Genomic DNA, 14341 nt, shown 5'->3' on the forward strand with positions numbered 1-14341 from the left:
AATAAGTACTGAGGATTGAGCCTTAGAGAGAAAATCCTCACTTGGCCCCTTTCTCTGTTCCCTCTTTTGGAAAAGGAAAAACTGGAAAGGAGGATTTCCAGCCTGCCCCGCTCCCTCCCCTTTTAGTCACCTATGACATGCAGGGAATACATGGGAAGTATTCTTTCTCTCCTATCCCCACGGATATATGTATACATCTCTGTGGGGCCTGGATGAGGATTAGGTAGACATGGTTTTCTTACACGTAACAGCTAAGGACTGTTTTCCTGGTGCAACCTCACTGAAGCAGGAGGTAATGATGCAGCTTCCTGTGGGGTGGGGTAGTGACAAGAATGAATGAAGTCAAGCATAAATATGTACATGTGTATATATGTATATGTATGTGCATGTAAGGGCATTTATATATATATATATTTTTTTTTTGCTTTGTCGCTGTCTCCCGTGTTTGCGAGGTAGCGCAAGGAAACAGACGAAAGAAATGGCCCAACCCACCCCCATACACATGTATATACATACGTCCACACACGCAAATATACATACCTACACAGCTTTCCATGGTTTACCCCAGACGCTTCACATGCCCTGATTCAATCCACTGACAGCACGTCAACCCCGGTATACCACATCGATCCAATTCACTCTATTCCTTGCCCTCCTTTCACCCTACTGCATGTTCAGGCCCCGATCACACAAAATCTTTTTCACTCCATCTTTCCACCTCCAATTTGGTCTCCCACTTCTCCTCGTTCCCTCCACCTCCGACACATATATCCTCTTGGTCAATCTATCCTCACTCATTCTCTCCATGTGCAAAAACCATTTCAAAACACCCTATTCTGCTCTCTCAACCACGCTCTTTTTACTTCCACACATCTCTCTTACCCTTACGTTACTTACTCGATCAAACCACCTCACACCACACATTGTCCTCAAACATCTCATTTCCAGCACATCCATCCTCCTGCGCACAACTCTATCCATAGCCCACACGTCGCAACCATACAACATTGTTGGAACCACTATTCCTTCAAACATACCCATTTTTGCTTTCCGAGATAATGTTCTCGACTTCCACACATTCTTCAAGGCTCCCAGGATTTTCGCCCACTCCCCCACCCTATGATCCACTTCCGCTTCCATGGTTTCATCCGCTGCCAGATCCACTCCCAGATATCTAAAACACTTTACTTCCTCCAGTTTTTCTCCATTCAAACTTACCTCCCAATTGACTTGACCCTCAACCCTACTGTACCTAATAACCTTGCTCTTATTCACATTTACTCTTAACTTTCTTCTTTCACACACTATACCAAACTCAGTCACCAGCTTCTGCAGTTTCTCACATGAATCAGCCACCAGCGCTGTATCATCAGCGAACAACAACTGACTCACTTCCCAAGCTCTCTCATCCCCAACAGACTTCATACTTGCCCCTCTTTCCAAAACTCTTGCATTCACCTCCCTAACAACCCCATCCATAAACAAATTAAACAACCATGGAGACATCACACACCCCTGCCGCAAACCTACATTCACTGAGAACCAATCACTTTCCTCTCTTCCTACACGTACACATGCCTTACATCCTCGATAAAAACTTTTCACTGCTTCTAACAACTTGCCTCCCACACCATATATTCTTAATACCTTCCACAGAGCATCTCTATCAACTCTTATATGCCAACTCCAGATCCATAAATGCTACATACAAATCCATTTGCTTTTCTAAGTATTTCTCACATACATTCTTCAAAGCAAACACCTGATCCACACATCCTCTACCACTTCTGAAACCACACTGCTCTTCCCCAATCTGATGCTCTGTACATGCCTTCACCCTCTCAATCAATACCCTCCCATATAATTTACCAGGAATGCTCAACAAACTTATACCTCTGTAATTTGAGCACTCACTCTTATCCCCTTTGCCTTTGTACAATGGCACTATGCACGCATTCCGCCAATCCTCAGGCACCTCACCATGAGTCATACATACATTAAATAACCTTACCAACCAGTCAATAATACAGTCACCCCCTTTTTTAATAAATTCCACTGCAACACCATCCAAACCTGCTGCCTTGCCGGCTTTCATCTTCTGCAAAGCTTTTATTACCTCTTCTCCGTTTACCAAAACATTTTCTCTAACCCTCTCACTTTGCACACCACCTCGACCAAAACACCCTATATCTGCCACTCTATCATCAAACACATTCAACAAACCTTCAAAATACTCACTCCATCTTCTCACATCACCACTACTTGTTATCACCTCCCCATTTGCGCCCTTCACTGAAGTTCCCATTTGCTCCCTTGTCTTACGCACTTTATTTACCTCCTTCCAGAACATCTTTTTATTCTCCCTAAAATTTAATGATACTCTCTCTCCCCAACTCTCATTTGCCCTCTTTTTCACCTCTTGCACCTTTCTCTTGACCTCCTGTCTCTTTCTTTTATACATCTCCCACTCAATTGCATTTTTTCCCTGCAAAAGTCGTCCAAATGCCTCTCTCTTCTCTTTCGCTAATAATCTTACTTCTTCATCCCACCACTTTGTCGCTGTCTCCCGCGTTTGCGAGGTAGCGCAAGGAAACAGACGAAAGAAATGGCCCAACCCCCCCCATACACATGTATATACATACGTCCACACACGCAAATATACATACCTACACAGCTTTCCATGGTTTACCCCAGACGCTTCACATGCCTTGATTCAATCCACTGACAGCACGTCAACCCCGGTATACCACATCGCTCCAATTCACTCTATTCCTTGCCCTCCTTTCACCCTCCTGCATGTTCAGGCCCCGATCACACAAAATCTTTTTCACTCCATCTTTCCACCTCCAATCTGGTCTCCCTCTTCTCCTCGTTCCCTCCACCTCCGACACATATATCCTCTTGGTCAATCTTTCCTCACTCATTCTCTCCATGTGCCCAAACCACTTCAAAACACCCTCTTCTGCTCTCTCAACCATGCTCTTTTTATTTCCACACATCTCTCTTACCCTTACGTTACTCACTCGATCAAACCACCTCCTACCACACATTGTCCTCAAACATCTCATTTCCAGCACATCCATCCTCCTGCGCACAACTCTATCCATAGCCCACACCTCGCAACCATACAACATTGTTGGAACCACTATTCCTTCAAACATACCCATTTTTGCTTTCCGAGATAATGTTCTCGACTTCCACACATTCTTCAAGGCCCCCAGAATTTTCGCCCCCTCCCCCACCCTATGATCCACTTCCGCTTCCATGGTTCCATCCGCTGCCATATCCACTCCCAGATATCTAAAACACTTCACTTCCTCCAGTTTTTCTCCATTCAAACTCACCTCCCAATTGACTTGACCCTCAACCCTACTGTACCTAATAACCTTGCTCTTATTCACATTTACTCTTAACTTTCTTCTTCCACACACTTCCACATATATATATATATATATATATATATATATATATATATATATATATATATGTAGGTTTGCGGCAGGGATGTGTGATGTCTCCATGGTTGTTTAATTTGTTTATGGATGGGGTTGTTAGGGAGGTGAATGCAAGAGTTTTGGAAAGAGGGGCAAGTATGAAGTCTGTTGTGGATGAGAGAGCTTGGGGAGTGAGTCAGTTGTTGTTCGCTGATGATACAGCGCTGGTGGCTGATTCATGTGAGAAACTGCAGAAGCTGGTGACTGAGTTTGGTAAAAAGTGTGAAAGAAGAAAGTCAAGAGTAAATGTGAATAAGAGCAAGGTTATTAGGTACAGTAGGGTTGAGGGTCAAGTCAATTGGGAGGTAAGTTTGAATGGAGAAAAACTGGAGGAAGTAAAGTGTTTTAGATATCTGGGAGTGGATCTGGCAGCGGATGGAACCATGGAAGCGGAAGTGGATCATAGGGTGGGGGTGGGGGCGAAAATCCTGGGAGCTTTGAAGAATGAGTGGAAGTCGAGAACATTATCTCGGAAAGCAAAATTGGGTATGTTTGAAGGAATAGTGGTTCCAACAATTTTGTATGGTTGCGAGGCGTGGGCTATGGATAAAGTTGTGCGCAGGAGGGTGGATGTGCTGGAAATGAGATGTTTGAGGACAATGTGTGGTGTGAGGTGGTTTGATCGAGTAAGTAACGTAAGGGTAAGAGAGATGTGTGGAAATAAAAAGAGCGTGGTTGAGAGAGCAGAAAAGGGTGTATTGAAATGGTTTGGGCACATGGAGAGAATGAGTGCGGAAAGATTGGCCAAGAGGATATATGTGTCAGAGGTGGAGGGAACGAGGAGAAGTGGGAGACCAAATTGGAGGTGGAAAGATGGAGTGAAAAAGATTTTGTGTGATCGGGGCCTGAACATGCAGGAGGGTGAAAGGAGGGCAAGGAATAGAGTGAATTGGATCGATGTGGTATACCGGGGTTGACGTGCTGTCAGTGGATTGAATCAGGGCATGTGAAGCGTCTGGGGTAAACCATGGAAAGCTGTGTAGGTATGTATATTTGCGTGTGTGGACGTGTATGTATATACATGTGTATGGGGGGGGGGGGGGGGGGGTTGGGCCATTTCTTTCGTCTGTTTCCTTGCGCTACCTCGCAAACGCGGGAGACAGCGACAAAGTATAAAAAAAAAAAAAAAAAAAAAAAAAAAAAAATATTCCCTCAAAGGCCCAGTCCTCTGTTCTTAACGCTACTTCGCTAATGCGGGAAATGGCGAATAGTTTGAAAGAAAGAAAAAAAGATATATAAAATATATATATATATATATATATAAAATATATATATATATATTATCTTTTTTTCATACTTGATCGCCATTTCCTGCATTAGCAAGGAAGTGCCAAGAAACAGACGAAGAAAAACCAATACACTCATATATACATACATGCCCATACTCATACATATCAACAGTTATAGTACGAGTCCTTTCACTAATCTTTTATAGAACATTATTACTTGTGAAAGCAAGCTAATTGATCCACACTGCTTCAGTAGTAGCTTAAATCCTCCCATTTTCTGGTTGTCTGCTATTTCTGCTTTGTCAAGACTTTGGCTCATCATAGAAGTCTTCCTACAACTATGTTTATTTCTCTCATAATGATAGCTGGAATCCCATTCAGTCCGAGGGCTGAGTTCTGTATAAGCTTCTCAGTTGCTGTGCTTATATCCTCCTTCTCAATTTTCATAACAGCACAGTCATCATGTTGATTAAACCCTTAATCTAATTTCTCCTTAAATTTTGAGCTGAATAATGATTTGTGTTGTTGGAGGTTAATATGGGAGGATGGAGTGAAGGAGGCTTTAGTGTAAGGGAGCATGAATATTCAGGAAGGCAAGAAACACACAAAAAATGCAGGAACCCTTTCTGGAGGCTCCTGCAGCCCACGGCTGCACTACATTCAAGGGACAGAGACATGATGGACAAATGACGAGGTGATATCATGCACAGAGTGGCTCAATGGGAAAGATTAATGCGGCCTCAGGAGAAGAGTGGACTGTGTCTGCTTTGAAGTGTGCATGGAAAATATTCAGAAAAAAAGAGTGACTTGTAACAGAGATTTCCTAAATACAGTAAGGTGTTCTTACCACAAGAATAAGGCACAGGTGCCCAGAAATAAGGAAGGGGGAAAAGTGGTTGACAACAAACGCAAGTCTAAATCAACAATGTGTGATACCAACATTTAAAATAATGCTTATGGACAGAAGTTAAATGTGAGAATCATAAAGGAAGAGGCATTTTCTGTACAATGATGGGAAGTAAATCAGTTGCTGTTTGCGGGTGAATGACTTGGGACTTGGTGGCAGGCCTTAGAGAAAAACTTCAAAAGCTGATGACAGGGTTTGGAAGTCAGCATAAATGGAGGTATGAGCAAATGTGACCAAAGTTAAGGTAATGAGGAGCAGCAGCAGGGTGAGAAAGGTTATTCTGAATAACAGATTAAAGAGAGACAGCCTGGAAGAAATGGAGTGCTTTAGCTAACTGGGAGTGAAGGTAGCAGTGGATGGATTCTACGAAACTAAAGTGAGTCACAGGGTGAAAGAGGGATTTTAAGGCCCCGCATGCATTAAGCGTGAAGAAGGAAGGCAAAGATGGAATGTATGAATGTATTACATAGATGCAAGCTGGGCCCTGAGCGCACATGAAAGGAAAAGGGAGGATGTGCTGGAAATGAGGTGCCTGAGAATGACATGTGGTGTGAGACAGATTGATCATGTTTGATGTAACAGTGTCTGAGAGGTGTGACAATGATTACTATCTGAGTGAAAGCCAACCAGGTGAGGGCAATGCTTTGACAAATGTTTCATTTGTGTGTGGCAGGAACAGACTGCAACAAAAAACACAAAAGCTAAGGAGTGCTGATGTTTCACTTGGGTTGCTGTGCTTTATCTTAGGGTCCATCAATTGTAAGTATGAGGGACAATAAGTGTGCATTCTTCAAACTTTATCCACTGCAGAAAAAAAGTCTGTTCATCCCACATACCAAATGGTGGTATACTATCAAGCTGTTTTGGAAAGCCAGGTTTAAAATCTGGGTGACCAGAAACATGAAGAGTCCTTAAACTGCCCAACACAGTGAAGGAAATACAACCAATTAATAATTACAGCATCTGCTTCTGTACTAATTTGGGCAGCTTAAGACTACCAAACAATTCCAGCTACCCAAAAGGTGCAGAACAACACACTTTTACACTATAAGGGCAGGGCAGGGCAGGATTGGATTTTTCATATCCTCTTCTGAATATGTGATTGATGCTGGTTATCAAGTTACCAAAATCTATCTAATCCTCTTCCTTACAAAAAATACTAAGCATCATACCCTGACCTCCTATGATTAAGTGGCACACCCACAGTGCCAACAAAAATTCTGAAACAGCAAGGCACCACGTGGAAGCACCAAGACAAAACTATGAGATGAAAATATGAATAAGGAAAGAGTTATTTGAATTCATATCTTTCCAATATGTACCAATTTATCAAAGCTAATAGAAGATACCACTGGAGATACATAAACCTGTAATAAGTGCAACAATCAAAAGCATGTGGCAAAACTGTTAAAACAAATCAAATGGTACCGTAATTAGTACCATACAAATTTTTCTTTACAAACATCTATCCATGGAAACTAACATTACTGAGCAATGTCAAAATATCTAACAAACACATATCAGACAAATGCCACACTTTAATACCCTCTGCCATAAACTAAATGTTAATAAAATTTGTAACATGCAAATCTTCCCATAAGAGTAATTATGCCAATCCAGTAATTTTTCCAAACTCTCGTTTTTCAGTGAAAGGGCTATGCATTCTACAAGCAACTAATGAAATGAACACACAATCCAAGGTTGCTTACAACTATAGATAATGAAAATGCATGAAACGATACCCATTAGAATGGTACTGTAATGAACTGAAAGTAGTGTGCATTACATGGAAAGTGGAAAGAGTACTAGAGTGAGGGCCATCTATTGTCAGAGCCAACAGCAATTTCTGTTCGTGCAACAAAGATATAAACTGATATCAACCACAATACTAACATCATAAGGCAGGACTAGCTTATTATTCTCTTCTGATTGGCGATTTTGTTGAGGACGTGGACGTTGTTTTCTAGGAGAATTCTCCCGTGATTTCTTCCGTTCTTCTTTCTCCATGGCTGAATGTCCAGCACACTTTGGGCACTCCCACTGGCTCTCTGGTTCACAGTACTCCTTGCCGATTCTTGGCTGGAGGTATTCAGAACAATGATGACAACATGGTCTATGAATAAACTAAAAAGGAATCTGATATACTTGAACTCTAATTCATAGTATAACTACTAAGATGTTTCTGCACAACAAATGCTGAAACATGATAATTTCTAAGCTGCAATGTTAAAATATCTTCATACAATTTCACCATTTCCTGCATTATCAAGGTAGCACAAGGATGAAGGGAAGAAAATGTCCTCAATCACTCACATCCACTCTCTAGATGTCATGTATAATAGAATATTAACCTATCAACTTTCAAAAAAATATTCTTCAGTAGTCTCATAGATAAAGATGCATCATAATTTCATAGCCTGAATATGCTACCTGGCAGTAAACAGAACTGGCAGTCTTACCACAGAAAATTTATTGGCTCCAGCTATGATTACTCACAGCTTTCATGTTCTCAAACCCTAAACAATTTTCTTATTTAATACCTAAGGGCCTTTTCCACCTTAATGAGGTAACATCAGGAACAATGACTAACTCTCTCACTTGCACATATCCAGTCTATGTCTGGCATGCACAATCCACCAAAACAAGAGCCAATCATCCAAAATCAAACTCCAGACACCACTCCATGGGATATCATATCTTCCTGCTTCATCTGCCCTAATTGAGCCCACTGAGAGAACTCTGAGGGGTACCACTGTTTACAGGGAAAGTGGCAAACATTATTCCATCAACAATCACCAAAATGGAACAACTGGGAAAGACTATGCACGAGGCAAAATTGCCTTAGTAAAGGCCTCATACACAAAAACTTGTTACAACCTGTCAAATGATTTGGAATTGATGTGAATCATGACAAAGTAAATGGATATAGGCATCTCACCTGATGACCAGCTTAGTATATACAGTATATATGAAGTTGAGAATATGTATGACTCAGGTCTCATGAATTCATCCACCACATGTAAATATAAATTAATTCTCAAATAAAGCTTTTTTTGGGGGAAAAAAATTCATTTCAAAAATACACAGAAAAGTTATATATAGATATATAAAAACAAGCCAGTAGGTATGATCTTGTCCTATTAACCCTTGCAAGAAGTACTGTAGTTTTTTCAATCTGACAGGCTCTGAGAATGCCATAAGTAACTGCTCGCTCTACCCCACAACTATGATTATATACAGATCCTCAAGCAGAAATTTTCACCTGCACTCTCAATGATAAGTCACACACAGTATAAACCATAGGGGATTGTTTCATTTCACAATTGGCCTTGACAGTAAACTACACACCTGGAGGCAATTCTGATGGTAACCTTGTTCACAAATGTGACATAATACAATTTCATTTGTATCCCAGCTCTTGGAAGACTTGCAGATAACACAGAGGTCATCTGACTCTGGCAACTTCAGTTTGGTTATATCTTTATATAAAGACCAGTGGGCTGTACTGTCCTCAAACTGAACCAAGCAACGCTCATTTTCACTGTCAACCTGAAAGATGTACACAAATATATGAGAGTAATGGTGTATAATATGACTATTTCTTACATATTTCAATACAACATGCAGGTATGAAGACACCAATAAATTAGTGAATAATGCGAATCTTAAGTTAACTTTACAGCAAACTCCATAATGTATAAAAAACTGATACCTGTAGAATGATATATGGTATCCTCGATATGGACCTGACAATAAGCAGAAAACAAGATGTTTTTCCATCTTAATATACATGTGGGTGTGTAAATACATCAACAAAATATTCACAGCCCACAAACCTTGAAAAATTATATAAAAAAAAACTTCATCATACATCCAGTAAAACATGACACAAGTACCTTGTGCAAAAACAGAACAAAAGTACCCTAATTTGTAGAAAAAGGAAGTAGGCATTACAAATACATTAAATCTCTGCAAATGACAACCATAAACATAAAAGATAAGTGAATACAAAAATTCCAATTGCCTTCTATGCACACCATATGAAAACACACTACTCAAACTGCTCAAATAAGAATTTCACTTAGTTGCACATACATTAGCTATCTAAGCAGCTTGTACAACTTCAATAAGTCAATCTTTAAGATAATACATAGTTTTGCATTTGTAATTCGTACTTTCATCAAGTAACATATATAATCTGTTACTATTTTCCTGAACAACTGAAATGTTAAGCATACAAAGATGTCATTTTTTTTTTTTTTACAATCCTTCATAAACATCTGCAATAACAGAAGCTGAAAATGTATATGATAAATTACCACAACTATAATTCCAAGGTAGAAGAGTCCATCTTTTCCATGTGACAACACATCCTCGCCCTCTATGAAAGGTGCCACCTTTTCCTTTGTAGTGCTGTCTGGTGTAACAAACCCACTGTCACCCTCACTGTCCCCATCCTGCACAAGAGATATAATATAAATAGCAAGATGGGATGGATTAAATAGAGTTAATTCTACAATATATCTATAAACCTGACTAGAAATCATAATTTCAAACTTTCTGAAAAATATACTACAATAAGGCCAATCTAAAACAGAACAAGATAAGAAAAATATAACAATGTCTTTTCTATGGTATATCAAAAGACATATTCAAAAATATCTAAATCAATTAATCAAACTGAATGCAAATCATTTTTAAAACTATAGTCTACATTAAATGTCTAAGTTTTTCAACCAGAAGTTAACTATTTACAATTAATCTAAAAATTAAACACGAGTCACATCACAAAAACTTATGCGTATTTCTAAAAAAAGAAACAAACCTTAAAATTATGGGAGAATTAGTGGTGGGATAGAAAATATTCAGCTTCAGAATGTTAATGGTATAAATAACAAAATAAAAAAGTGTAATGAAAGTGCAATTTAAAATGGGATTATGTGCCAAGACAAGAAAGTGAGTAAAGGAATACAAGAAAATTCTGATACAGATAAACATAAGTGTCACACGAAAAGGAAAAGGACATTGTTACCATACGTGGTGATATAAAAGATGAATGAGGAAATGGTAATAATACTCCCATTAGAAGCCTGTATGCTGCTGAGATACATGAAAGTAATGAAGGTCTATTGGAATTAAGAAAATAATAAGCACTTGAAAATGACAAATTGAAATGTAAATATGTGGACATGTACACCGTGTATAGTGAAAGACGAAGAACAAAATTCTTTGGATAAAATAACAGCGGAAAGCAAATTGAAAAAAAACATGCTAAATATCATAGTCAAAAGTACAGTGTTTGTTTGTTTGGTCCTAAAGGTTCAAGTCGTGTTTGTATGTTTGGTCCTACAGGTTCAAGTCAGTCAAATCTAAGTCATTCAAAGTTAAAAAGTCTAAGTCTCAGACTTGTACAGTTAACTGATTACACTTACTGAAATCAATACTTGACTCCATATAACAATTCAGTTTTTCATTATCAAACAAGCAATTGATAAAAGCACTCTGCCTTGCATAAGAAAACTAATACTGAGGTACACACATATTGATGGCAAAGATAAAAACAAAAATAATGATAAAAGTAAAACTGACAAAGAGAACCCCATGCTATGTCCCTGCTATAGCAAACACAACAAACACTTGCATAACAGACAACTTATTCATTTGCTGCAGAATCTTTTTTTTCTAAAGTAAGATGGAAAAGTACCAATTTTGAAATAAAGAACAGTTAGCCTTATCATTTCATAAACTGCATTAACAGACCTTGGAAAAGTAAGTTTGGAATGTGTAGGCATCATGCATGATGATGTATTGCTTCTAACTCCTGTATGAATGTGGAAAAAATAAAAGCAGAGATGAAAGAAATATCATGAGCAGCAAAATCAATAAGTTAGGTCATACTCAAAAAAAATAAAAAGAACAGATGACAACTCAAAAAAAATAAAAAGAACAGATGACAAAGAAAATATAAGTTAGAAACATACAATCAGTGTGTCATCCTATTCCCATTAAATAGAAAAACGTTTAAGCAGCAAGTCATCCAATATTTCCATGGATTAGAAACATGCATGATCAGTGCATCATCCAATACTTCCATGGATTATAAATAAAGAGAATCATGTGTCATCCAATATGGCAATACAGGCTAGTCAGTAAAGAGTTAATACAGTTCAAAAAAAGGGGATAACAGGCAGATCATGTATGAGATGGACTGATTCATGAAATGTACTGCAAAGCTCTAGAGATATCTTTAACGAGATAATAGCCATCAAAATAACTGACTTCTAATCCTGACCAAAGAAAATGAACTGCTGATTAAGCTTGAAGAGAGTTAACAGAAATCCTTATCTCATAAACTTTTAATTCAATACAACACTGCACACAAGTACAAACAAACATAGAAAGACCAATGCACTTCAATAAAATAAAATAAAAAAAAGGGATAAGTTCTTTAATGTTCAGAACTGATATATCAAAATCACAAGTTTACCTGTTTTTCACTCTTACTTTCTTTACCTAATCTAAGGCCTAAAGTACAGGTTCCATCCCATGCACTTGTGAATGAAAAAGGTAATATGTATGAATAAATTTCTGAGTAAAGGGAAAATCCATGAGATAATTATGGCTAATGCTAAAGGCCTCAGCAAATGTGAATCTGTATGGTTGCATTTGATGGTCTGAGATAAAAATCCCCTTATTAAAGTAATAAGATATTCATTCCAACTCAACTACAGAAGAGGTCTGTTTAAGTATGTTGGAGGAACTATCAAAATTTTCCTACAAGAGAAAACTACAGCTTCAAGCACAATCCACTTAAATATAAGGACAAAGACATACAATATTCAGCTAAAAAAATTTGCACAATACATGCTTACTACCTATCATGCTTTCTGCCTATCACCTAAATAGGGATAAAAATGTTTCAAGCAGTCTTCACTCAAAATCTAAATTACAAAAAATCATTTGAAGTACAAAATAAATCTGCCTTACTCTTATGAGGTAAAATAGCCCTTAAGTTTTCAATAGATTATCTAACAGTTATTGAATATACGAACCCATAATGATTAAGTCAAACCCAAACAGAATGTCAGTTTCATGCCAAATCATCATACAAATGGTAGAAATAAGGACCAGTCACCATTACCCTTTTTCAAAGACAAATTTACACTCTTGACTAATGCATACAAGCAAACTTCTCCCCATGAAATGAGATGGTATTTTCCCAGACACAGGGACAATATATCTCAAGGAATTGGGCATATCATAAATAACACTATCAATTATGTCTACCAATCAAAATCAAGTAAAGGTTTCTTTGAAAATGAAGTACTCTGACATTATACCTCTATTTAACAAAGAGCGTCATGAAATAAAACCATAAGTTACATATCAAGCAAATCTTGACACATTTATCACTAGCAAAAACATTTCATAATTAACACTTAATTTACTAATACCAGTATACATATGTCTGCAAAGCCACTACTCCCACAGAAGTACTTGATCAACATTAGGCTGTATTAGTCTATGTAATATAGTACCTTTAAAAAGGCAACCGTTGTACTGCAATTACACAGGAGCACTATAGAGAAATTGCTAGCTAAACTTCATAAACTTCAATAAAACCTATAAACAAGACAAGTCCTTCCAAAATAAATGTACACTATTGTATCCTATACCAAAAATGAGAAGAACATGAAATACAATAACAAAAACATACTAAATAAAAATACACTAATACAACCACAAATAAAAGATCATTCTTTCCATTTACCTTTATGCTATAAATCCTATAAGCTATTCTCAACATTCAAAGCAGCGTAACCCAAACAAATATTTTAGGCATTTCAGTTGCTAACCATTTTATTTTAGCATTAAAGACACTAAAGCAATGAAAAAGTATTTGCTGAAGATTTCTATTTATTGCTCTAGCTCAGGAAAGAGAAAATATGTATATAATATACATTTATCATTTATAATTACCCTAGGACCTCTGTTTAAGAAAAAGTACTATTGTTAACCAGGACCTCTTTCTAGAGGCTCTTGCACCACTCCAGAAGCTGCCCTACTTCCAACAGCAGGGAAATGTGGACTCCTTTGGAATGAGAGGTTCTCTTGAGAAACTACACTCCCAATGATGCAGCCTCCTCACCAAATGTGACTTTTCATTCACAGTGTAACCTCATGAAGGCAAAGGGCATGTGAAGTGTCAGGGGTAAACCATGGAAAGGTCTGTGGGGCCTGGTTGAAGATAGGGAGCTGTGGTTTTGGTACATTACACATGACAGTTAGAGACTGAATGTGAACGAATGTGACATTTTTCGTCGCTTTCCTGGCACTACCTTGCAGGATAGGGGGTAGCGATGCTACTTCCTGTGTGGCGGGGATGCGATAGGAACGGATGAAGGTAAGCCAGTATGAATATGTACATGTGTATATATGTTTATGTCTGTGCATGTACATGTATGTATATGTATATATATGTATATGTTGGAAAGGGTCACAATTTTGCGCATGATCAAGATATTCCTATGAGTCTGTTTCATGTTTTATATTCCCCGTGGACTCATAGGAATATGTATATGTATGTATATATAAGTTTTGTGAGGCCAGGATGTGAAAAGGGAGCTGTGGTTTTAGTGCACTGCACATGACAGCTAGAGACCGAGTGTGAACTAATGTGGCCTTTGTTGTCTTTTCCTAGCACTACCTCT

General features: G+C 38.2%; 1 protein-coding gene across 3 annotated transcripts in view; it reads right to left on the reverse strand.

The window, feature by feature from the left end:
* Positions 1–14341, reverse strand: part of Pcl (polycomb protein Pcl) — a 141707-nt gene that overhangs the window by 38039 nt on the left and 89327 nt on the right. For all 3 annotated transcript variants that reach the window (XM_071669356.1, XM_071669357.1, XM_071669355.1), the window contains exons 4-6: positions 9950–10087; positions 8979–9179; positions 7524–7709 (exon numbers count right to left, since the gene is read on the reverse strand). In XM_071669356.1, the coding sequence (XP_071525457.1) occupies positions 7524–7709; positions 8979–9179; positions 9950–10087 (525 nt within the window). The remainder of the gene's footprint in view (positions 1–7523; positions 7710–8978; positions 9180–9949; positions 10088–14341) is intronic.

This window comes from Panulirus ornatus, chromosome 14 (genome assembly GCF_036320965.1).
Source record: "Panulirus ornatus isolate Po-2019 chromosome 14, ASM3632096v1, whole genome shotgun sequence".
NCBI classification, from domain to species: Eukaryota; Metazoa; Arthropoda; class Malacostraca; order Decapoda; family Palinuridae; genus Panulirus; species Panulirus ornatus.